The 27657-nt window shown below is 33.6% G+C and overlaps 1 protein-coding gene across 1 annotated transcript; it reads left to right on the forward strand.

Annotated features, from left to right (window-relative positions):
* Window positions 1-4436: 4436 nt before the first annotated feature.
* On the forward strand, window positions 4437-27655 carry LOC123678472 (facilitated trehalose transporter Tret1-like). The gene is made up of 4 exons (XM_045615507.1): window positions 4437-4739; window positions 16575-16765; window positions 19880-20082; window positions 23488-27655. Exons 1-4 carry the CDS (start codon window positions 4726-4728, stop codon window positions 24754-24756), a joined length of 1677 nt encoding a protein of 558 aa, XP_045471463.1. The 5' UTR covers window positions 4437-4725; the 3' UTR covers window positions 24757-27655.
* The last annotated feature ends 2 nt before the right edge of the window (window positions 27656-27657 follow it).

Raw genomic sequence — 27657 nt, forward strand, 5'->3', positions numbered from 1 at the left:
TCTGGTTGAATGGCTACGTCAACAAACAAAACTGCCGCATTTGGAGTGAAGCTAATCCTCAAGTGTATGTCGAAACACCGTTACATCCAGAAAAACTGACTGTTGAGTGCGCTTTATGGGCTGGTGGAATCATTGGTCCGTACTTCTTCAAAACGATGATGGCCAGAACGTTACAGTGAATGGTGATCGGTATAGAGCCATGATTACTAACTTTTTCATTCCTGAATTGAACAACCATGATGTCCAGGAGCTGTGGTTCCAACAAGACGGCGCAACATGTCACACAGCTCGTGCCACAATCGATTTATTGAAAGACACGTTTGGTGACCGCCTAATTTCACGTTTTGGACCTTTGAATTGGCCTCCAAGATCTTGTGATTTAACACCGCTAGACTAATTTCTGTGGGGCTATGTAAAGTCATTGGTCCGAACCATCCGAACCAGCCGTGGCGGTCATATGCCAGAAATCATTAATCAAGATTATCTTGCGGATAAATAAAATTCATGTCAATCGAATAATCCATCGCTGTTTTATTGCAATTTAAAGTTCTATAGCTCTAAAAAAACACCCTTTACAACTTCATTCTGTAGGAAAATGAATCTGTTCAAATTCTCAAAATAGCTAAAATATTTTATCGTTGAGAATGTCGAAATTTGCTGCAAAACACTATACCCAAAGGAACGAAAATGTTATAAGTGACTCAGGTGTTAATTTTAAATCGACGTCATCATAAGTTCATCACTTCCATCAGTTTGTTTTCAATTATTCAAGGTTTCAGGACTTTTTTTGGGCATTTAATAACATTTTTTTTTGTTTAATTAATGTATGTTCTTTCTAAATATGATTTCAATCTTTCCAATTGAAACTTGCCGAACAAAAATAAACATTAGATTCCTGAATAAACTCCTTTTGAAATTATGTATTTTTGCTTCGAAAAACAAGCTTGAACAGAAAGCAGGAAATCATTGAAAAATATTTTTAATTACACCGTTAAAATCAAAGTAGTTGTAGTAACAAGGTATGAGAAGTCGTAAACATCACTTATCTCATCTCATGCATTTTTACGTCTCCAATCAGAAATTAGACATTATAGAAACGTTCTGGAATCTAAAAATTGTATATTGTTCTTCGATCCCGTTTCTATTAGAACAGAGCCAGTTCACCTTCGATTTCTTCTTCTCAAATCCAGCTTCAAATTATTTGAACGCAACAGGATCAAAACAACAAACGTGCATTCATCTGATTCTGATTATATTTGGTCGATCCCATCACCTACGAGGTGTAGCTCAAAAATATTCTTACCATTCCCAAATTGAAGATTATTGAAAAGGAGAATAAAGTTTTAATTGGTTAAGCAGAATCAGAATAACGATACTATTCTTCAAATCAAAATGTAGATAGACATAAGACAATAATGGGTTAATTACATTATTTATTACTAAAAAATTGATAGACCGATTTGTATGGACTTTTCTTCTTCCCTTAATAGCAGACAGGGGCGCCGCCATGACCGGCAAACCGGACATTTTGCCGGGGCGCCAAATTGTAGGGACTCAAAGTCAGTTGATAAAACAAGACAAACTTTTTGACACAAAAATGTTTCCTTATTAGTAAAAAATAATAAAATTTCCAGGAGCCAATTTTTTTTTATAATCAAATAGGCGCTCTCAAATATAGTTATGAAAATACAAATAGGCGTTAAAATGCACCTTTTAGACAACGTCGTCTTTTTACTATAGACATATAGAGCATCGTACCTTAAAAAAATTCAGGACTTTTTTCGATGAAATCGACAAAACCTCCTTTGAAAAATTTGACGAGTTGATTTCAAGTTGAAAAAGACGATTCCATATGAAATTGAAATAATGCCTGAGAGAAATAGCAGAAGCTCTTTCGAAAAAAAATCCGGATAAAAACAACGGCAAAACAAGGCGGCGAAATTTTATTTTGCCGGTGCGCCAAAATGTCTGGCGCAGATAGCAGAATAACTATCAAAACATCGAAAAAACTTGCGGAATATAGGTTGGTACGTCAGTTTGACAAATATGATGTTGCCGAAGATTATTGAAGAGGAATAGAATTACAATCGGCTCACAAAAGTTGTCCTACATACGAAAAAAAGGTGAAAATTATAATTTTGATGTGGAATTCTGGGGTTTCTACATTCAAAAACTGATATATCAAACTTTATATTTAGCAAAAACTAGCAGAAGGGAAACATTTGTTGGAAAACAAGCTATTACAGACATTACAGTTCGGTTTTCCACGAATAATTCATTGTGCAAAGAAAAGAAGAATCAGTAGGAATATTTGCCCCGCTAACTATGCAACTCACATTTATCAACCTAAGTAGATGAAATGGTGGAATACCTTTCACCTGAAATTTTAAGTTTATTCCGATATACCGTTTGCCTTGCTCTTGCACAAACAATACTGGAAACTATCAAATATATTTATTTCAAAAGTTATTAATATATCGTGTTTTGGTGAATGCTCAATATGTTCGAGAAAAGTAATGTTCAAAATAAACCTGGAAATTTCAAATCCAACAAACACTAAATATGGCGGCAATTGGATTTCGAGAAGACAAAAAAAAATTTCCTGGATAAAAAGAAAATATTAAAGGATTGGGCATTCAATATGCGCAAGCAGAATAGTGAGTAAAATAAGTTCACAGTGAAGATAATCTGAAATGTGACCACAAAACAAAGACATACTTTTTTCACACACATACTATATGAGTTCAAAACTGGAATACCAAGCTCAAATAATGATGAGATTCTTCAGATCACTTCATCCTTAGAGGCACCATTTACATGAAACTGGAGAAAAGTTGAAAATATAGGGTTTTTGCAATTGGTAATCAATGAAGAAACCAGTTATGTCGACGTTATATAACTTGTTTTTTTGGGTAGACATATTGGCTACTTCTATGCAGGAAAAAAAATTTCAACCTGAATGTTATAGAGTGATTATAATTAATATTAATAATATAAAGTCTAGGTTGAGAAAAACCTAATAAAATTCGTTTCGACATTAATTTTTACCTTCAATAAATTATAAAAAAAACAGTGTGTGCCCTTTGAAATAAGATTTTTTTTGCTATTATTTGTAGTTAATGTTTGAATATTAATTATGATCACTCTGCATAATCCAGAGTTAACTTTTTTTGCATAGAAGTAACTAATATGTCTACCGAATAAAAATGTTCTGTATCGGCGTATTCATTAATTACCAATTGAAAAATCTCCATATTTTCAATTTCTGCCACTTTCCCGTAAATGGTGCATCTAAGGATAAAGCCAGGGCCGCCGCCAGGACCGGCAAAGCGGACATTTTGACGGGGTGCCAAATTGTAGGGGCCCAAAGACAGTTGATAAAACAAGAAATACTTTTTAACAGAACAATTTTTTCTCAATAGTAAAATATTTTTTTTTGCAATCAAATAGGCGCTCTCAACTATAGTTATGAACAGGGCCGCTGCCAGGAATGGCATACCGAACATTTTGCCCGAGCTCCAAATTGTAGGGGCAAGTCAGACATACATACTTTTTGACACAAAAGTTTTTTTTATTGAAAATAGCAATCTTTGTAGAAAAATAGAAAATTGACAATTTTATTGAAATCGAATAGGTGAATAATGCAAAGCAGAGCGGCGAATTTTTATTTTGCCGGAGCGCCAAAATGTTTGGTGGTGGCCCTAGTTATGTAAATACAAATAGATACTAAAATGCACCATTAAGAACTACGTCGACTTTTTATTATAGACTTATAGAGCGTCATACTATTAAACAATTCAGGACTTTTTTTGATGAAATCGACAAAACGTCCTTTGATAAAAAATGACAATGTGGTTTTTAGTTGGAAAGGACAATTTCATATGGAATTGATAAGATTCCTGAGAGGAATAATAGAGGCAACTTCAGATAAATAAGGCAAAAAGGGGCGGCGAATTTTTATTTGGCCGAGGCGCCAAAATGTCTGGCGGTGGCTCTGGATAAAGTGATTTGAAGAAACTCGTTAATAGAGCTTGCGATTCCATTTTTTAATTCATATACAGGGTATTACAGTAAAAAAAGTGTAACTTTGGTCGATGTCTTTGTTTTTGAACAATGAACAATGAAAATAATTTTGAATTGTGCTTCTAACTACCCTTTACAACACAAAAAAAAAAATTCAAAATATTTTCATTTGCTCCCTCAAATCAGATCCTCGTCTTAGATGGGCCACCTGGTATAAACATCAAACGTTCAAATAATTCGAAATTTCTAAAAAGCGAATCCTGCAATTAGCCTCGACACACATGCATAGAAACGTACAATTGCGGAACTCGATAATAGCACATAATACGTGCCTTCAATAGACCAAAAGAGCAATTCTCCAAGAAGAATTAACAAATCAACGAATCAACCTGCAAACGCGTTAGATTACACCTCCATTGCAGCAGTCGTAGACCGGTTTCAGAAAAGTCTGTACATTCGCGACGTCGTATACAGAATGTTTATAAAACAATAAACAGCGTTTTATTTGTAGAAAGCGAATGAACGGAATCTCCAAGTAATTTGTATACCAGAGGGTATAAACAATAAGTGATAACAATGGTTATAGATTGATAGGGAATGTTCGAAAACTGGTAATCGAAGTCATTCAAATTCTGGCCTGGGAACGGGTTGTAGTGATTGCTCTTGAGTGATTTGGTGACGAAGAGTTGTTCAGTGTTGACTATGGGTAACTTAAGGTAGGTGAATGTTGAATTTTGCTGCGCATATATGCGTCTATGTGGAATCTTCTGTGATTACTGATTAATAGGTCTGACAGATATTTGGGTGAAAGTTTACCATACAACTAGGAAAGTTTGTTTTTTTTCGAAAGGAGATGCTGTGCTCCTGCCATTGAAAATATTCACTGAAATCTTGAGGTTCTTCCTGCTTTTATTCTTTTTTTTTTCAAATTCTAAGACAGGATTGCTCCCAAACAATTGCATGGGGTTGTGCAAAATCCAGTTATCATCTTAAATATTAATTTCCTGATCATTTGAAAACTTCTAGTGCGATTGAATTGAAATCTTGTCCTTAGATGAAGAATGTGAATGTTGTATTCAAAATGCATCAAAATTTTATACCGAATACATCAACGAAACCATAGATAATTCTAGTAGAATATCGATAAAATACCCAATATTTCAATGAAATACTTGTACAAATTTTACTCTTCCAACAACAATAAAAATTTCAAGAATATTAGAATTTCTTCCCAGAAAATATCATACCAAAAAATGTCACGAAAAGCCCGTGCATCATAACAGCTGCAATTAAAAAAAAAAGTTTTCTGATTCTATTGAAAATCCTGTTAAATTCGGCTTGAATATCAAAATACCTAATTATTTTACATCACACAACTAAATTGCAACCTAGTCGGGTCTATTGTTGTCACTTTTTTCGATATTTTTTATATTTTATACAAAGCTCAGTTCTACTTATTCTATATATAGGTACAGGGTGTCACCGAATTGGAGATATAAAAAATGACAGATACCTTGGATCATTTTAAGAAAAAAACTGCTATGAATTTGGGCCCGCAAATTGTCTGTTTGCGACTGGGTGTTAAAGTTTGATTTTTTTCAATTTTTTTCTCTTAGCACCTTTCCTTCACAAGACATTTTACTTAAATTTGGCATAGATATGCCAATTCAAAAGATTATATCTAATGATTTGCTAATTTTGAATACAAATCCACAGGGTAATATTTTTTTGGAACTGTGCCCGCTTCTTTTCTGCAAAACTTTTTTTGTTGGATCACTGGTAGTTTAGACAAATGTAAATTGAAGCTTTGGTCCAGTACTACACTTCTTGGTTTCTTGTAGTTTTGTCGTGTCTGCTATCGATTTCGAGAAAAATCAAATGAATGAAACAATTCCCTACTAATTCTCAGAAAATCCAAATTATTGTGAATATCCAGTTAGTAAGCTGTGATGAATAAATTGTTTATAAGTTTTCGTACTTATTTTCCCAATCTGTAGAGAAGCTTAGATGAACTGGTTTACTCATCGCAAAAAAGTAGAACTACAAAAAAGACCCTGTATCTCGAAAACAAAGCGTTTGCGGACCGAAATTCATAGGACTTCTTTTCTTCAAATTATCCAAGGAATCTCTCATTTTCCTTTGTACCTTCCATTCTGGAATACCCTGTATATAGAACACGCAAAATATCGTGGTCGGATCAGTTTTCTATGGCTTTGATGATGCATGAAGTTTGGAATTTTATTTCAGAAACGGGGTTTTCCAATAAGAGGTTTAATTTTTCATAGCCCCCTATCTGGGCAGCTGTCACAGTTCGCAAATTTAAAAAACTTTTGGGTTGTCGTGAAGCACCTTCTCTGCCAGCAATAGTTAGTGAAACTAGTGGAAAATGTTGAGCTATTAGGACAAGTTAGTCATGTGAAGAATATGCACCGTGTGCGTAGCTCAAGAACAACTGAAAATCTTGCTGCTGTAGCTCGTAGTGTTCACAAAAACCCAGGTTTGTCGAATCCTCGCCTCGTCGATCTTGGTGAATAGGCAGTCTATAATTTTTGATGGCCGGAATTAAAATATGTTGATGTGAATGGCGATTATTTTCAACAAAACGGCGCTACGTGCCACACAATCAACGCCTTTTTAGCCTTTTTATATCTCGTACTCGTAGAGGTGATCACAATTGGCCACCGAGATCTTGTGATCTAACACCTTTAGACTTTTTCTTTGGGCTACGTGAAAGTTAAGGTCTATGCCAATACTCCGTAATCGATCCGAGGCCTTAAAGATGGAATTCGTGAATTTATCGAGGACATGCAGCCATAAATGTGCGAATTGGTCATGGAAAATTTCATGAAAATGATTGCTGCAACCGTACCAGTGGCGGCCTTTTGGCCGATATCATTAATGGCATATCTTCCTCTTCGCAATGAAATGAACATCCATTGTCTTTCAAAATTTTCTCGTTTTTTATATCGAAATGAAACCTCCTGGAAAATCCTTTATCAGTTGATCAAAAACATCAAATTGACAACCAGACTCGTAAAGAGCTCAATTCATTCAAAGTTTCAATTAATCATCAAGATATTTGAAAAAATCAATTAGTAAACTACGATAACGACCTTCTTTATGAGGAGCCGATATGTTATGATTTCGAAAACCAAATCCGAAAGAAGTCGGAAACACAGTGGCGCAGCAGTTAAATATAAAGATTTGGCTGGACCATTTGAGAGCTATTCAACTTGTTTATTCGAACAGATAACTCAATCGGAAAAAAATATTTTCGGCTGAAATTCGAAAATGACAGTCATTTGGGTCATTAGATCAGAGGCTCAAGAATGTAATTTATTCTCGAGAATCGCTAATGCAATATAGGAGAATCTAATGAGGTTATCAACATCAAATCCTCTTTATTGGCGAATAGGATTGAGTAATATTTCGCTAAAATTTCTTGACCTCATAAAAAAATGAATACACAAATGAAAGTTATTTATTTTTCTTTTGATATGAGATGCTACAACCTCAATAAATTTGTAACAAATACGATGGTTTGAAAATTTTATATGATAATTTACCTACCTTCATCATTCAACAAACAGATTTCCATACTCAAAAATGAAAATTATGAACTCAGACATCAAGGTTATTAAATAGAACACTTCTTTCATTCATTTTGATAACGGCAATGAAGTAATCACTGCAGCTTATTGAACAAGCTCTTTGTCGGTAGATTAAAAAAATATATGTAGTTGTTTTAATGATTTCATAGAATTTTTTATTCGATTATTATTATCATTTCATTTTACCGACTTAGGCTATCATTCAAATGTATTCAGTTGTCAATTGAGTTTACGTTTTGTGTAGTATAAAATCAAAAAATTAGATGGTAGTAAACATATATTGGTAGACTCCATTCTGTGAATTAAAAAAAAACGCTTATAAAGCCTCGAATTTTGTATTTTCAGTATCATCATAAAATAATAAAAGGTTTTTCAATAGTAGGTTTAATTTTGAATAGCCCGCTAATTCAGAAGCTGTATTCTTTTGGCATTTGACAAGAAAAAACTACACCATTACTAAAAATGACCGATAAACAATAAACAACAACGAAATTGTTTGAATTAACTACAAAAATGCTGACAGTTTTGCAGTAACATGTTGCAAAACTAAAGCACTTCTGGATCGTCGTGAAGCACCTTCCGGTCGACAATAGTGAAACAGGTGAAAAACGTTGAGCTGTTGGAACAAGTTAGAAATGTGAAGTATCGAAACCGAGTCTGTAGCTCAAAAAAAACCAAGAATATTGCTGATGTATTGTAGCCCTTAGGCCCAGTTTCACCAAATGCTTTAATCTTGACTTGGCTCTAAAGTGAGGCCTTAGATCACGATTAATGTAATGTAGCGTTTCACCACACTCCAAAGCGCCATTTAATCGACCAATCGCGATTTAGCACTAATCGGCCATTTTCGGAGGATTATAACCTATCAAGTTGAGCTTAATAATTATTTATCATAAATCAAATAATTTGACAACTTTGTGTCTAATCCTTCACAATAATATATCTGTATGATATATTCAGTTTATTTTTGTCTTGGAATATATTCCAATTCTAAAAATGACAAATTTAATAATCAACCAAAAGAAAAATTCAAAATGACTAAAACTGTACAAATTGAGTAAACGGTTAATAAATTGAACAACTAAATTAACATAACAGTTTTAGTCATTTTGAATTTTTCTTTTGGTTGATTATTAAATTTGTCATTTTTAGAATTGGAATATATTCCAAGACAAAAATAAACTGAATATATCATACAGATATATTATTGTGAAGGATTAGACACAAAGTTGTCAAATTATTTGATTTATATTAAATATCCTTCATCAAGAAGACTCATTAAACTTTTATAATTATTTATCAGTATGGAACTCTATGTAGGTAATTATTTTTTCGGAAATTTCTAATTTTTGGGTCAATTTTATCAAAATATGACTATATGTATAGGCTCAATATTTCCTATTTAAAATACACGTAAACTTTGTTTTTGTGTTTTATGAAATTTATTGCAAAGAATAATTTATTGATATGTTTGATTGAAATATTATTTAAGAAGTAGTTAAACTTATTAATAAAAATAAATAAGTTAATAAAATTACTTATATAGTTTTTTTTTCCAGAATGTGTGGTTTTGTGAAATGGGATAATTTCTTTTTAACTTCTGCAAGTTTCCGACATTTCGAAGCACATCACTCGACATTTTCGGCAAAAATTAACTTTGTTTTTTGTTTACAAGAAGACAAATGTTTTGAAATGTTATGAGTTATGAATGAATGACACCTGACACCTAGCGCCAATGGTGGTCATCACTGCTAATACGATACAGAACACTATATAACTTCTTGTTCACAACGTTGCCAAATGGTTTGACTATTTAATCGCGATTTGGTTAATCGCGATCATCTTCGGACGGGTTGATGCATGGTGAAACAGAAAACACTGTTAAGCCTGCTTTAGTAACAAGCGGAGTTTAATCAATCTGGGATCAAGTGCTCTTTGGTGAAACTGGGCCTTTTAGTGTTGACGTGAACCCAGATTTGTCGATTCCTCGTCAATCTTGAAAATTAGGCTTGAATTGGAAGTTATTGATATATACGACGTTCATTTTAAACAAAACGTTGATACGTGCTATTCAAGCATATAAACAATTGCGTACCAAAAATTTCCTGGTCGTGTTTTTTCTCGAAGAGGTAATCACTATTGGACACTGAGATTTTGTGATTTAACACCATTGGACTTTTTTCCTTGTTGCAACGTGAAAGATAAGAGCTATGTCAATTTATCACAATCGCTTCATCACCTTGAATATGAAATTCGTGAAGTTATCGAGGACATACCTACATCTGCAAATGGGGAATCCCGGAATTTGTTATGGAAAATTTTGTGAAAATGATAAGGATTGATTGATTAAGGTGCTGCAACCGTAGGGGCATTTGGCTGATATCGTTTTCCATCGTTAATATCTCATTGGAAAACCCTTAAGAGGGAACACCACCACGTGGCTGCTTATTTCAAAATGAAATTAGAGATATTGCTTCTCACAAATCAACAATATTCATGGGGTTTTCACATAATTGCCTTAAACAATAATCTACATGGAAGAAAGTAAATATTTTCAATTTGCGAATGAAAAAAATTTCTTTGGTAATTTTTTTGTTCCGCAAAAAAATTGATGATATTTACTTTGTACAAAGCACTAATGTATTTTTAAAATATTCGTGAAGAAAAACCTACCAAAAATTATTACGAAAGAGGTTAAATCATCATAATTCCATGAAAAAATAATCGAACATTGTACAGTTCTGCCCTGTACATATTTGCTTCGAAAAAAGAAAGAAGATGAAGTGAATATACAACATACAGTTTTGTCATTGTAGGAGCGAGCCCCAGAGGGGAAATGAATGGGTACCAAAGTTTGACTGATACAAGAAAAGCCACGTGATTGAATTTACAATTTTAGGTCTTCATTATTTTTTGATTGTTACTCTTATTACATTTTCTACTAGAAATTTTGAATATTATTCCATTCAATATGGAAATAATAAAGTTTTATGCGAAATTTACTGCGTTTTTCAGTGAAGATAAAAACAGACAGATACAAATTTTCGGGTTGATCGCCTTCAACGTACTATCAAATTATTATTGAATAAATGGATTACCTAATTGGTTTCGATAACAAGCTCTTTTATGTGAAGCCGATATGTTATAATATTGAATGGACAGTGGCGTGGTATATTATAGAATGAGAAGGTAAAAATTCCACGCAAGGTAATCAGTTTTACCATTTTATTACTTCTTGAGCTGTGGGAACTGAAGTTCATATTCATTTTGAACATACTAAGATTATTCTCAGATCGAAGCAGTTTTCTTATGAATTCATTTCATGAAGAAACCTTGAAATACCTCTTAACTGTTAGGTATTAACAAACAATGATGGTGTATATTCTCCCGAGTCTGTATATGAATACTTCTCATGCAATAGAAACTAAATTGTACGATATTCATCTCAATTCGAGATAATAAAGAATAGGAAAGCTCTGACGTTAAATTAGGAGCTTTTGGGCGCTCGTCATTCATACGCCATTTACACCGTTGGAGACCACCAATATACCTAATAACTATTTTGTGGCGGAATTGACGCAGGAATTAACGAGCGCCCAAAAGATCAGGACTTCACGTCAATGTTGTCATATGTTTTTTGTCTATTACTTCCTTCATTTCATATTTCAGTAATGATCAACGTTTTTTAATTTTGCACAAATTGGAAATCTATACTTTCAATATGTGCCTTCGAAGTTCAATAATTATGGAATACAATTATTCAGTTAGTCGGCACAAATACCTACATGCCACAAAATATAGAATTACAGTATCTATTTGGAACTCAATGTCATTTATCTCTTCGTTGAAAAAAAATTGTTGAGTAAATAAAAAGCTTATAAAAAATGTCGGTTATCTCGTATCATTTCTCCTCTTTCGTTAGAAAATCATCACATGTTCCAGAAAGAATCATCTATATAACTGTCATGGTTCAATTTTTTTTTTGGATATTTCATCCGAGATCAGGGAGATATAGTAACTAACTGATTATTTTTTTTTCTCGTTCTTTATCACGCTTCGGTCTAAATTCATTCAAATAATTAATAATTTTCCATTTTGACCAGAGAATGCACAAAATTGATTGAATGCTAATATACAGGGTGTTTCCTAAACATGCGGCAAAAATTCAGGGGGTTGTTCCTTGGACTATTCTAAGAATATTTTGTCCTTTGATGATTTTTGAAAAACCTATTTGTTTCGAAGATATAGGGGAAACAAAATTTCAGATAATAACATTTTATCATGAAAAATTACATGAAAATTCAACTCAACCTACAAAAACTGTTGAAAATGACCACCTCTAGCCAGCATACAAGCATCCAATCTTCTCCTCATTGACTGCCGAACCCTTTCAAAAACACCAGGATCATTTCTTATTAAGCCCCGGTGCACACATCCGACATTTACAGTTGCGACACCGTTGCGGTGTCGTACGCTAGTGTGCATGCTCCCATTTGATTCTTTGTACCACAGCCCGCATGATGGCAGTTACGACGTCGCAACGGCACGGCGGGTAGTGTGCATGCTCCCATTTGATTCTTTGTACAACAGGCCGCAAGTACGACACAGCAACGGTGTCGTAACTGCAAAAGTCGGATGTGTGCACCGGGCCTAAGTCACACCCAGCAATGATCCGATTTCGCAAGTCTTCCACATTTTCTACTGGAGTGGTATAAACTAATGATTTTAGATGGCCCCATAGGAAATAATCTAAGGGTTTTTAGTAATTGGAATGTTGTTAAACAAATTTAAAAATAAATTGTACCTACTTAGTAAACACAGTGCGGTACGCATTTTTATTTAAACTATTATTAATTTTAAAAATATGAAAAATGTTGTTCGCCCTGTATCTTCGAAACAAAGAGGTTTTTCAAAAATCATCCAAGGACAAAACATGCTTAAAATAGTCCAAGGAACAACCCCCTAAATTTTTGCCGCATGTTTAGGAAACACCCTGTATAATTAAGAACACATTAATGAACAAAATCTGTTGAATGTGAAACTTTTCTTCGAATGCCTATCCGATTCATCTGAAATTCAGAAATCAGTTGTTAAATAGTGGAGCTTACGTTCATGAAAACTTTCGAAAGAATGGTATTAGGTATTGGTACCTAGATTTTTTTTCAATTTTGATATCTCAGATGCAACATTAATTTCTCAAAAAAAAAGGGAATTTCAATGAAAAGTTCGATTTCATTCAAAATCAATGACATTATGTTGAATAACCATGTTATTTTATTTTCAAGGTATGTCAATGTGCGGCTTAGTTTTGTATTTATTCATTGTGTGATTTCGACGATTTCGTGAAAAAATTATATGAAATCGCACAAGCTCCTGACTTCAAGCCAGTGTCAGTCCTTTCCTCATTTTATACACTAGGTATATAGTTCCTAAGTTCACTTATGTGTTATTTGCAGTGATGTACAAACAGTTTCACGTATTTCTTTCTAATATGGCAATAACATTTCTTAAAACTTTCCAACGAATTCATCATCAAGTTTTGCAAAACAATTAAGTTGTAAATTTCATTGTGTTTTCGATAAAGGCCATTGAATCTGACCGATATTCTGAGAAGACTCGTGCATTGGATATGCTTGAAAAATACTGAGATGATAAATAAACAATTAGGATGATATGCAGTTTTATGAATTTATGAATGAAGTTCATGATTATTAAGTGCGTGAACCTATGTTATCGAAATTTCAACTCTACATATAGTAGTTGTATTATGATCAAGATACAAATAATTGTTTTGACTATGTTAACTTTCCATTTTTATGCTGAATCCGAGTACCTACAAGTTTTTATCAATTATCTGAATTCAGTTTGTCAAAATTAAAAATATACCTATATTTCTAGCAAGTTTTTGCTTCGATTCCCAATACTTTATTCGAAAAATAAAATGAAGGTAATATAAACTTTCTAGAGATAACGCACAGTCAACTCCTTTATATTCAATCAATTACCTACATAGTTTTTTTGAAAGTTTATAATTGGCCAAATTATTGGTTTTTTATTCTCAGTAATAAATGTTCAGAATCGTTGTTTGAATCTTTGTTTTTCAATTGAGAAAATATCATTCTGGTTATATTTATTATAATATTTTTTCAATAACTTGAGATATTTTGTGAGATTTCCAAATCTTTCCTTGAAAATAATAGACATCAAAACCACAGTATAAATTGAGAAATACGAATGATGTGATTATTCTTAGTTTGTCAATGAAACCGACATGTCACCTCTTTCTCAACTACAAATGATACCGATAAGGTTTTATAAATTCATTGGACAGTATTCCCATAAGTAAACTCTTTTATATTAAGAGTTGTTTGCCCCAACTTAATCAGATACCAACCATTTATAGTTTCTAATTATAATATCTGATTGACATAAATGTAAACACGATATGAGTTTTTGTTATTCCATAAACCATAGGAAAATTTGTGTATTATCTTTCTTTTTAATTTGCGTACATAAAAATATATGCAATAGCATTTGTACAAAATAAGGAAATTTATTGAAAAATACCACCAATAAATGTAATGTCCGTATTATCAGTATTTCTAGAATATACTGGTAAAAGTACTGGCGTGAAGTCAGCGTTCTTGAGCATTTGTTTATTCATGCGGCAATTGCGCTCTTGGAGGCCACAGAGCTATATATAGGTAGGTATATCGAAGTGCAATTGGCGCATCAATAAACTCCCAACTTCAAGTCAGTGCTTTCTTATTTTTCTTTGTCGATATTCTTCTTTGATTTTCTATAGTTCTGGTCGTGCTAGCAGGTGTAGTAAAAAGAAATAAATTATTTTTCCAATAGATGTCTTCAGTTATCTATATCTCGCATTGTATATGTCAGATCGCGTTCCACGAATGGCGTCAGAAAGTTGAGATTTCGTACTATGAAATCTTCTTTGAGAGTTTTGTGATAAGTTGACTCAGTTTAGTTTGAACGCGGGTCAAAGATGGACGTTAACAAAGAGAAAATAACCTATATTTTACAGTTTTTCTTCGATAAAGGCGAAAATGCAAGCCAAGCGGTTGAAAATGTAAATAGTGTATATGGTACTGATACTGTAACATCCAATCACGCGCAATTTTGGTTTAGTCAATTCCGTTGCGGTAGTGTCGATGTCAAAGATGCACCATGCACTGGAAGGCTAATTGTCGAAAATTTCGATAAAATAATAGACTTTGTCAAGTCCGACCGTCAAGTAAACGCTGTTTCAATTATCCTTAATATTAAAAAAAAACATTTGTAACTATTTGCATAAGACTGATATCAAGGAGAAACTCGATGTATGGGTACCACACAAGTTGAACAAAACGGCGCATATTTGACTCAAATCAAATGCCTTGTTTTTCGTGCAAAAATAATGGTTTTTTCTTTTTACTACAACTTATATAAACACCAATCTTAGCACCAAACTTAGAATTGCTTTTCTAAAATCCAACATATACTTCCACAAAAACCTTTTTGTTATAATGATTACTAGTTTATTTAGCTGAAACTATTTATGTTGCAATAGACTATACAACAGCATGCTACTTTTTCCAAAAAAATTGATACACAAATTGAAATTGAAGGCAAAATTGTTTACCGTGAGATTCACAAAATATTTGATATCTATTTGTATTTAGTATCATTACAGAAAACTCAGAATTATTGATATTGAATTTCTAGTAGATATTTGAATTCCAAGTACACTAATGTACACATAGTAAATATTATTTTGGTAAATAACTGATAACAAGAATTATTCCCAAAAATTTTTATTAATTGATACAATAATTGCTCTGATTGATCAGATTTATTTCCCGATTATATACATATAATAGTAGTTTTACTCTAGTCTTCATACAAATGCAATTCAAGATTATGGCAAATTTCCCATATATTATATTCTCTTGCAGTATCTATCACCTGTTTGTTAATCGATGTATTCACCACAATTGTCTTGGTTTTTGACAAACACGTGAGATCAATTACAGCGTTAAGGATAATGATAATTCGCAACAACCATCAAGTGATTATTACCTCTGGTTTACTGCAAATTTGGTATTTCAGTTCACAAAGAATTATTCGATAATGTTATCTGCATTTGAGAACAATGACTTAGTTTATTGTTGTAACGAGTATAATCTAGAATCTTGATCGTTATTGCATAAAATGAATTATAAATTGCCATTATTATGCGAAAGAATCGAATCAACAAGTTCAATTCTTTCTTTGATTTCAGCATTCCTTATAGCCACCTTAAAATTATAAATAATAAATCGCTCTATTGTACTCAGAATGGTTATTTATCTTTCAAGTTTTTCGAAACGCAGAAAAAAATTCAATTTAGTTCTTTATCCATAAAAACTAATGAATAATCTCTATTATATTGAGAAATGCAACACGGTTGTGATACATACGGTATCATCAAGTGCTATTTGCACAATGAAACGGATCTTCGCTATTTGTTTAAACATCTGACCTATTCTATGTAAATGTCATTATGCTGTAGAAACAGTAGAAATTCCAATTGATCACGCAATACCATAATTTATCAGAAAAACCAGGTGAAAATTGACCAAAGTAAACTAACAATTTGCAAAAAAAGTTCTGCTCAAAATTGACACAACCACAATAAAATATTTTATGACCAATTCTTTAGCATTTATATGTAAAATTGGCTTTTTTCGATTTGCCTATCGTTTAACCTTTTTTTTTACTATCTTTGAGTGTGGCGAAAATGTTAATGACTACTAATGTATCAGATTATTTCACATCGATAGAGTAGGTATTCAGTTTTGAAATTGTTTTTCATACGCCTTTTATTTTGGATTGTATCAATTTAATTATATTTCAACTAGCAACTTTGATCACGTCATTGGACTGATACGATTTTGATTTCAGAGGGAATAAACAAGCAAAATCTTTGGCATGGAGATCTTCCCTATCCCAAATACTTGCAGTATCAGTAAAAAATGTTGTTCTACTTGGATATGGAATGACTTTTGGCTTTCCAACCTTGCTCATACCAGCATTGTCCAAAAGCAACAAGGATGAACCTTTTTCACTGGATGACGAAGGACTTTCTTGGGTTGGTGCGTAAAATTTTAACTTTCAAAGATTTTTAAAAATGTTCAACTTTTTTAATGATTTTAAAATTTAATACTCGTGGAAGAATATCAATGCCTTCTGCACTTGTATTATAAATAACTATTCTCTATTTCAGTATCGTAATGAGTTCATTACAGTTCTAAAAACAGTGCTGCAATGAACTCATTACAGCATCGTTTTCAGTTATATTTTTCGTTTTGTGGTTGTCTATACTGACTTCCAATACCATCAAATTTCAACAGACGTCAATAATTGTCAATATAATATAATTTGGATATAATGAAATGATTTGCAACATTAATCGCAATTTCTCTTAATTCTGGTGGTGTTAAATCGATTTTGTCAGACATAATTCACGAATATAATGCTTAATTGTAAATTATTTCAAAATTCGAAATGTAGGATTCATATCCAAATTCCGTAATCTGTCAATCAGTCACACCAACTGCCAAGATACAATACACAAGTCACTAGGATATATAATCTGAATTTTTCATTGAATTTAATATTTTTTAAATTGAAGAAAAAAACTATGGAAAAGGAAAATAATAGGGTATATTATATACAGCATGCCAAAAAAGTAAGTAATTCTTGTACGAAGAATTATTAAGGAGAATCCTCGCACTCGTCTATTTTTAGTTTCAAAAAAAATTTATCGTATGCTTTTTGAATTTGATATTTCTCACCCCTTAAGCCTCGCATCCCTCTGCTTAATTTTGTCAAATAGGAATATATGGATTGTGATATATCAAATGAAAGGTAATTTGATTACCTTCTCAACGGTTCCAATGAAAGGAAAATTGGTTGCGCCCTTTTTTTTTTATTTAAACGTTAAAAAACAATCAAGTATGGAAAATAGTTTTGATGTAGTGAATGTTCGAATTGAGCACCGAAGACTGCTTGACAATGTGAGAGCCGTTCTTCGAAACTCCTCAATGAATTATTCAACACAGCAACAGGTATTCTTTCCGTTTCTCTCTGAATTATAAAATGCAGGTCTTCCAAATTATCTGGCCGATTTTGGTAAACAATACTCTTCAAATGGACCCACAGAAAATAGTCGAGAGGGTTCAAATCTGGAGGTCGGGGTGGCCATTCAACTAATCCTGTCCTACCAATCCATTTCTCAGGAAATGTGCCATCAAGATACCTCCTCACTTCAAGTCCATAATGCGGAGGCGCACCATCTTGGAACCAACTTATTTGCCATCTGTAATTTTTGCATTCGTCATCGGTATACACTTACCTACACGTTGTTTTCAGTTTTTTTATCATTCTCGTTACAAAATTTCAATTCTGTAGGTATCAAAGAACTGAACTGAGTAATTCGCATCAAAAAATTGTCTGGACTGTGTTTTACATTTTATTGTTTCATTCAAATTGCAATTTATTTGTGAAGACATCAGCTTTCATTTGCCTATATATACAGGATGTTCCCAAATTGGAGGTACAAATGAAAATGACAGATTTATCGGATCATTTCAAGAAAAAAAAGAAATATGTATTCCAATTTAAAGTTTTCATCATGTGATATTCTAATTCTGAATGCAAATCTACAGGGAGAATTTTTTCTGGAAGGGTGCCCGCTTCTTTCCTCCAGAATTATGTTTTTTGTGAACCACTGGTAGTTTAGAAAAATTCAATAAGAAACTCTGGTTCAGTACTACACTTTTTGGTTTGTTGAAATTTAGTCGTATCTGCAATCGATTTCGAGAAAAAAATTCAAACAACTCCATATAGTAATTCTCAGGAAAATCCAAATTATTATGAGAATCCAGTTAGGTAGCTATTATAAATAAACTAATTATAAGTTTTGCTACTTATTTAACAACTCTGTGGCGAAGATTAATAAAGATTCGATAAACTGGTGAAGCCTCGGGTGAAACCTCGAGTGAATCATTACAAAAAAGTAAGACTACAAGAAACACTCTGTATCTCGAAAACAAAGCGTTTGCGGGCTCATGTTTATGGGTCATTTTATTTTTGAAATTATGCAAGAAATCTCTCATTTTCATTTGTAACAATATTCAGGAACACCCAGTAAAAGATAACAACAATCGATTTGGTAATAACAAAGAGTTATTTCGAGTGATTTGATTCAAACTTCGTCATCATACCTCTTTTTCTCACATTATATAGATATGAGTAAACAATGTCATAAAAAAACATTTTTTCGATTACCCACCCCAAGAAAAAAATAAGATCTACGCCCTTGATAATAATTAGTAAAAGAATAATGGTCTGATTGCAGTTACTCTCTAATCACAAATTGCAAATTATTTCCTAATTTTTTAATGGAAAACGGCACAACCAATTCTACTTTTAGCTACATCGTTGAAGAAGTAATCAAATCACCATATATTCCTAATTGAAAAAATTAAGTAGAGGTATGCGAGGCGTGAGGGGTGAAATATAATCAAATTCAAAAAAGCACTGGATGAACCGCTTTTGAAATTAAAAATCAACGGCTGCGAGGATTTTCCTTACTGATTCTTCGTACAAGAATTATTGACGATTTACTTCTTTGGCACGGTGTTGTTGGAGCCAGAAAATAATAATAATAATAAAGGTCTTTATTCAATTAATTACATGAAAAATAATAACAAAACTCTCACAACTATAGAAATAATTGAAAGGGCGAATATCAACCTGAAAATTTTAAGGCGGCAAATCTGGAATTTTTTTTTTCGGCAACCGTCCGGGAAGTGCTCACTTCCGGGACGCTTTTTCTCTGAGAAAGTAGCATTTCCCGGCCTAGTCCGGAAAGTACGTACTACCCGAACTAAGCCGAAAAAGAATCATAGAATCCATAGCAACCGAGATAACGGCTGACAGTTTATATGAAATTAGTTGTCAAAAATTTGCAAGTTTTTCGATCGCAATCGCAATAAAATATGGAAAGCAGCAGCGATAGTGTTATTTTACATGGTTGCCGAAAAAATATTGTACGCAACACGCCCGAAAATGGTTTTTTTGGACTCACAGACTTCCAGGACGAGCGTAAGCGTCTATTCGTCCAAAAAAACCCTATTTTCCGGACTTGTTACGTAAATTACTATTATGTGTATCATATTCTGATATTACTTTCTACATTTCAGGATCCATAGGCCTGATTTGTGTACCATTCGGCTGTTTCGTGTCCGGAATAGTTACGCAACCTCTTGGACGTAGAAGGTCAATGCAACTCATTAACATACCTTTTGTTGCTGCCTGGTTGTTATTCTACTTCTCATCAGAGATATGGCACATATTTCTAGCTCTCATCTTAACAGGACTCGGTGGAGGTCTAATGGAGGCACCCGTAAGTAAATCTTGAGAAAATAAACTGCTCCACATGAGTTAGGGATATTGACTTAAATTGCAAAAAAATATAGTTCAAATGAGATTTTTGTGATGAAAATTCATATTAACATGATTTCAAGTTGCAGGAAATAAAGTTAATTTAAGCCTGTAGGTCTGCAGCGTATACAGGGTGGTTAAGAAAAATCGAGTAAAAAAACGAAATTTTATTCTCAGAGAATTCAAGCATTTTAAGGCTATCAATACAACGTATGGCCTCCGCGGGCATCAATAACAGCTTGACATCTTCTTTGCATACTACACACGAGGTTATTGAACATTTCTTGTGGAATTTGGTTCCATAAACGGGGCAGAAGCTCTCTCAGATCATTTAAGGATTCTGGGGTAGGTTGATGATTATCTAATCTTCTTTGGAGCATATCCCATACATGTTCTATGCAATTCAAATCTGGTGATTGCGGAGGTATTGGTAAATGTGGAATACCAAGCTCCTCGCGCGCATTCTCAACTATGGCTGCACGGTGTGGTCTAGCATTATCGTCTAGAAACTGAAAAGTTTCACCCATAGCAGCATGAAAATTTGGCACAACATTGTCAATGACATGCTCCCTATAGTGTCATATTTCCAGGACAAATGTGTAGATCTGTGCACCCGTTGAAACATATCCCGGCCCATACCATAACACTACCCCCTCGGAATGGATGGACTTCTTGGACATAGCGACGATTGCAAGGTATGCATGGGATTGTCCATACCCTTATTCTTCGAGAATCTGAAAATCGTCCATATCTGGATTCATCAATGAAAAGGACACTACTTCCAATTGATATGATTTGACGCTTATGGTCACGTGTTAATAGAATTCCTCTTAATAGACGTCTAGAACCTAGATCCACCTCTCTCAAACGTCGTCTGATGGTTTCGATGGAAACTTGGACCCCATCTGCATTTAGAAGAGTATTCGTAGCATTCTACACGTAGATGTAGGGTTTCTTCTCGCCGAAACAATGATGAAACGATCCTGAGCCTCCATTTCAAAATCATGAAGCATATGCAAAGAACCAAACTACAGAAAAAAGGCGACCAGATGGACGAAATGTCTCATACTGATTTTTATTGGATCGATTCAAGTTGTTATTGAGTTTTAAATGATTTTACAGCGATTTTCTTGAAGATTACATACTTTTCAAAACGATTGAATACAAGATCCCTAACTTTTGTGGAGCAGTATATTTCAAAATTTGCAGTTATAAATCCAAAACAAAGCTTTCACGAATTGTTCATCAGCTTCTACTCAATATGCAAAGACGCAAATAATTTTCTTTCTCTCCAAATCAGAGCTTCGTTGATCCTTTTTTTTCTCCTTGAATCATGACATCACTTGAAATCCAATTTCTCTTAATCCATCAGTGTTCATTTCTGGCTCTGCTGTCCTAAAGGCATATTTCGTATCCTCAGGAGTAAGTTTACTATTTTCAAACCAATACGAATTGCCCATAATTGTTATTATTACACAAATGATTAGAGAGAAGTTCTAAACCAATAAACTCTCAGAAAAAAAAATACATCTAGGTAGACATCAATATAAGCAATACTAAAGTTCAGAAAAGGGTTTAGAATAACAACAGTTTGAACTGTTGATACAAAAATGCCAACGTCTGGATGAATTCTGTGGAACTTATTTTTGGGCCTTTTATATTGTTACAGAATACCAGGTTATTTTGATTCAGGTATATACGTGGCCAATAAGTTTCTAATTTTGAATAGTTAATATCTATTTTGGCCGTTAAAGAGATATTTATTTTTTTACTTTTGACTAGTATCAGAACTAACACCAATTAAGCTGTATCTCACAAACTAGAGCTGATTCAGGTTTAGTAAACTAAAAACTTATTTTTCCAATAGTTATCTGTATCTCACATTGTTTAAGACCGATCGGGTTCCACTAGATGGCGTTAGAAAGATGAGATTTCGTACTATAAAATCTTCTCTGACAGTTTTGTGATAAGTTGACTCAGTTTAGTTTGAGCGCGGGTCAAAAACGGAAACCAAAAAAGAGAAAATACGGTATATTTTACATTTCTTCTCCGATAAAGACGAAAATGCAAGTCAGGCGGCTGAAAATGTCAATAGTATTCATAGTCCTGATACTGTAACATCTTATCACGCGCTATTTTGGTTTTGTCAATTACGTTCCGGTAATTTCGATGTCGAAGATGCACCTCGCCCTGGAAGGCTAATTGGCGAGAATTTCTATAAAATATTGGACATTGTTTAGTACGACCGTCATTAAAGCACTGTTTCAATTACCTAAGAGCTAAGAGCTTAATACTGCACAAAAAAACCATTTGTAACCATTTGCATAAGGCTGGTCTCAAGAAGAAACTCGATGTATGGGAACCACACGAGTTGACGCAAAAAAACTCATGGACCGAATTTCCATCTGCGAATCGTTGCTGAATCGCGACAAAATCGGCCCATTTTAGAAGCGATTAGTAACAGGTGACGAAAAGTCGATCACTTACGACAACGTCAAGCAAAAACGGTAGTGGTCGAAACGCGGTGAGCCAGCGGAAACGGTGGCCAAGCTGGGATTGACGACCAGGAAGTATTTGTTGTGTGTTTGGTGGAGTTGGCAAGGAATTATCTACTACGAACTGTTCTCCTACGGCGCAACTGTTAACTCGGAACTGTACTGTCAACAATCACCCAGAAGAGGTCACATTTGGCCAATAGGAGAGGAATTATATTCCATCAGGAAAACGCCAGGCCACACACATCGATAGTGACTAGTAAGAAGCTCTGGGAGCTTGGTTGGGAGGTTATCGTACATTCACCTTACTTCGGACCTGGCACCGAGTGATCAATTCCTGTCCATGGCAAACAATTTTACTGGTGACAAATCCGCTTCAACAGAGGCTTGTGAAAATCGGATGTCCCAATTTTTGCCGATAGGCAATTGGCTTTATGAGAGAGGCATAATGACATAACATTCAAAATTGCAACAAATTATCGAACAAAACGGCGCATATTTGACCTAAATCGCATCATTCTAACTATGGTAATTAAAGCCTTGTTTTTCATGAAAAAAATTATGGATTTCTTTTTACTACACCTTATAGAAAAAATCTGGTGGCGTTTTTGAACATATTAAAAACATTAGTTATTTGTTTTCTGGCACTATTTTTTTTTCATTTTGCAATATTTATACATAATTATTCGTTTTCCCAAGAAAATTTTTACAGAAAAATGATGAATATTTTGAAAGCATCACATAATTAAATGTTTTCATATCGTAGCACCTTTACCATTTGACTTTTGTAAGGTAAAGCACTATTCCCAAATCAACAAATATCAAATACTTTCATAAAATTCCTACAATATTTCAAGAAATACCTTTTTCAGGTCCTCACATACGTCGCTGAAGTTACTCAACCACACTTGAGGGGAATACTATCCTCAACGAGTTCCATGTCTGTTATAGGGGGAGCCATGATACAATTCATCCTGGCAACATTTTTAAATTGGCGAACCGTAGCCTTAGTCAGCGCTTTCGTACCAATAATACCCTTCTGCCTCCTCTTCTTGGTACCAGAGACACCTCTTTGGTTGCTATCGAAAAAAAGGTATGCCGAAGCAAAAGAAAGCCTGGCCTGGTTGAGGGGTTGGGTCTCCATCGAAGACGTCGACGAGGAATACAAAGAACTCTTCCAACAAGTCCAGACCAGTAAAGGCATCGGAAACCAAGGGTTCCAAGCAGACAACGGTACCACCAACATCTCTGTAGACCATGAAGCTGCTAATGAAAAAACCAGCAACTCGGAAATCAGGAAACGAACCAAATTAGAAACTGTTAAACTGTTCACGAAAAGAAACTTCGTCGTACCTTACCTATTGGTATCCTACATATTCTTTCTATCTCATTTCAACGGCTCATCTCCACTTCAAACATACGCAGTCAGTATTTTCTCGTCTTTCAAGGCACCCATAGACAAATATCACGCTACTGCTTTGTTGGGAGTTGTTGAAGTGTTAGGTTGCATAACCTGCGTTTCATTGGTGCATCACTTCGGTAAAAGACTGCTTACTTTTGTTTCTCTTGGAGGGACTGCCTTGTGTTTCTTGGTAATAGGAACCTACGCTCATTCCTCCCACATCACAACTTTGATAGGGTCCAACAACAATGCGTCAATCTCCAACATAACATCGCACGTTATAGAAATGGAGACCACCGGTGTGAAGGCTTGGTTTCCTATGATTCTTTTCATACTTTCCGCTTTTTCGTCGCACATGGGAATAAGGGTGTTACCGTGGATTCTGACTGCTGAAATTTTTCCTAACGAGACTAGATCGATAGCTTCCGGTATTTCAGCAACCAGCTTTTATATATTCGGGTTCATATGTAACAAGATTTTCTTGTCTATGGTCTCGAGTTTGACAGTGCCAGGCACTTTTTGGTTTTTCAGTTCTATGAGTTTCATTGGACTCGTCGTATTATTTTTTACTCTGCCAGAGACTGAGGGTAAAACACTTCATGACATTACCAATCATTTCGCTGGTAAAATAAAGCTAGATAACAATGTCCTTCGTAATAAGAAGGCGGATCAAAGTTATCACAACGGGGGTTTCGTAGATGACAATAAAAACAAGTCTGATATCGAAAGTAAATTATGATCACAATTTTAGGAGAATACGTTTCTATAAAAATATACTTTCTGACGAAAAAGGTAACGCTAAGCTAAGGGCAAGTTATTAATTAGAAATTTTTGATACTTGAAGGACAATGAAATATCAACACCAGAAGCATTGTTTAAATAGATACCTTAGTAAATCTTAGATTGAATATACAGGGTGAGTCTTTGACTTGTACATATATTTCATCAGTAGATTATTCATTTCAACATTTCGGCCTAGAAAAAAAGAAAAGATAAAGCCATTTGAATTTTAATAACAACCTATGCCACCCCTGGAAACCTGCACATTAAAGTTTTTCCAACAATAAAATATAGCACTTTAACTTGGAACATGAGCTACTATATAAAAAAAAACTGAGTTGCATTTAGCCAAAGTACCCAATTTTTTGAATTTAACAGATAAATTTTTTTATGAACAAATTACTTAAAAACGGCGCATTATACGAGAAAATATGAGGAATACTCTTATTTTTCAAAAAGGTCAAATATACATTGTTGACCATTCAAATCACTTTAAACGGTTGGGTTCAAAATTATTGCCATTTTTATAGAATGTAATGGACATAATGAAGAAAGTAGAAAATTTTTCATGAAATTTTGTATTGAGAAAAGATTCATCATATCAATGAGAAACTATATTTCAAATATAATCTCCTTCGATGGAACTATTTGAGAGATATATCTGAAAAATTTTCTTTGTTATGTATTTTCTATAGCCTGTATTTTTTCAACCGAGCCGAATCGGGAAAAATGGTAAAGAAAATAAGGGTTTCTCAAGGAATCTACTATTAAAATATGTGTGTGTACAAATCAAACACTCACCCTGTATGTAATCATTGAATTCATTCACATTTTGAACTTTTCTCTTATATTAAGTGAAAAATTGTAGAATACTCTTGGATAGCATTCCAAATATTCCAAAGAATAACTTTTTTACGGTATCTACTAGTCAATATCTAAATCATCTATTAAATTGGTTATAAATCATGGAATAAAAAACTCGTGGTTCTATGATTGCCGAATATTTTGATCAAATATTTCAAATACCCAACCTTTGTGAGTAAGATCAGAGACAAGATTGTTGTCTCTAGTAAGATGTCTAGAAATACATTCACTATTGAAAAAGTATCAAAAACATTAGCGACTTTTGAAGCGACCAACGACATATTTGTATGGCATTTTCATGGAAATTTTCATTACCTCCAGAAGAAAGAAGAAAAGAAAATGCAATCAGTAGAAACACGAGTATTTTAATAAAACTTATTTGTGAGCTATACGTATTATCATTTGTGTGAAGATTAATTTTAAACGAGTACATATAATAATACATATTAAGCACAAGGGCGTAGAAATGGGGGGGGGTACTGGGAGTAATTACCCCCCTCCCCCCTCAAGATTTCCAAAATATGAAATTTGGGAAATCTCGCAAAGATGAAGAACAAAAAATTTTTCCATAAAATTAACCAATACTCATTTTACTTTCTTTTAAAATCGACACGTCAGTAAAAAATTGGACCCCCTTACGTGTGTATGGGTTTATTATCGCTTTCAAGATGAGTACTTTTATTGCACTACGAGCTCGTCTATGTCTGAGGTTTATTATTTTTCTTTATCTATTCGCTTTCTCGACATCGCCCCTTATTTGCCATCTGTGATTTTTGTATTCGTCATCGGTGTACACTTACCCGTTGTTTTCGCTCTTTGTATCATTCTCGTCACAACATTTCAATACTGTAGTTATCAAAGAACTAAACTGAGTAATTAGCATTAAAAATTGTCTGGTTTGTGTTTTACAATTTATTGTGTTTCATTTAAATTGCAATTTATTTGTGAAGACAACAGTTTTGAATTGACTATATCTACAGGTTGTACCTAAATTGGAGGTACAAATGAAAATGACAGATTTCTCGGATCATTTCAACATGAGTCCGCAAGCGCTTTGTTAGGAATGTTAAAGTTCAAGTTTTACTCTCATATCACAAGATATTTAACTTGAATTGGCTAGATATTCCAATATAAAATTTTCATCATGTGATATGTTAATTTTGTGTGCAAATCTACAGGGTGAATTTTTTCTGGAAGGGTGCCCGGTTTTTTTCCTCCAGAACTATTTTGTGGTGAACCACTAGTACTATAAAGTAAAGATCCAGTTAGGTAGCTGTGATAAATAAATAATTTTAAGTTTTTGTACTTATTTACTAACTCTGTAGCTAAATTTAATGAAGATTCGATAAACCGGTTAAGCATCACAAAGAAGTAGGACTGCAAGAAACCCTGTATCTCGAAGACAAAGCGTTTGGGGGATCATGTATATTGGACATTTTATTCTTAAAATTATCCAAGGAATCTCTCATTTTCTTTCGTAATTCCAATTCAGGAACACCTAGTATAAGATAAGAACAATCGAATTGGTAATAAAAAAATTATTTCGTGTAATTAGTTTCAAATTTCGTTATCAAACCTCATTTTCCCACATTACAGATATAAGTAAACGTTGTCGTCAAAAAATTATTTTCGATTACACCACCCCCCCTCCAAGAAGAAAAAAAGATCTACGCCCTTGATTAATTTCTTATTTTGTAACCGTTGCCGGTATAATTACTCAAAAACTGCCTCAGAAGTTTATTCCATCTAGGTACGCATTCCATATTCATGATAGGAAATACATACAAAAGAATAATGCTACAATTTTCTTTTCATTATTCCTTGGATATTTCCAACATTTTAGTTTACAATTCACTATATCAAATGTGATATTAGTCATATAGAGTTCAATTTTTACGATGTCTCCATGATAATGATTTCCACATATTCAAATTTTAATGTTTGTTATAAATGTTAGATCCGATTTATTGAATGAATTGTTTTTTACTAAATGATC

Source organism: Harmonia axyridis, chromosome 4 (genome assembly GCF_914767665.1).
Source record: "Harmonia axyridis chromosome 4, icHarAxyr1.1, whole genome shotgun sequence".
Classification (NCBI taxonomy): domain Eukaryota; kingdom Metazoa; phylum Arthropoda; class Insecta; order Coleoptera; family Coccinellidae; genus Harmonia; species Harmonia axyridis.

Bases quoted from the DNA above. Each gene is read 5' to 3' on its own strand.
- LOC123678472 (XM_045615507.1), top strand. The intron at 16,766-19,879 runs GTGCGTAAAATT...TCTACATTTCAG, and splicing joins CGAAGGACTTTCTTGGGTTG to GATCCATAGGCCTGATTTGT. The intron at 20,083-23,487 runs GTAAGTAAATCT...TACCTTTTTCAG, and splicing joins GAGGTCTAATGGAGGCACCC to GTCCTCACATACGTCGCTGA.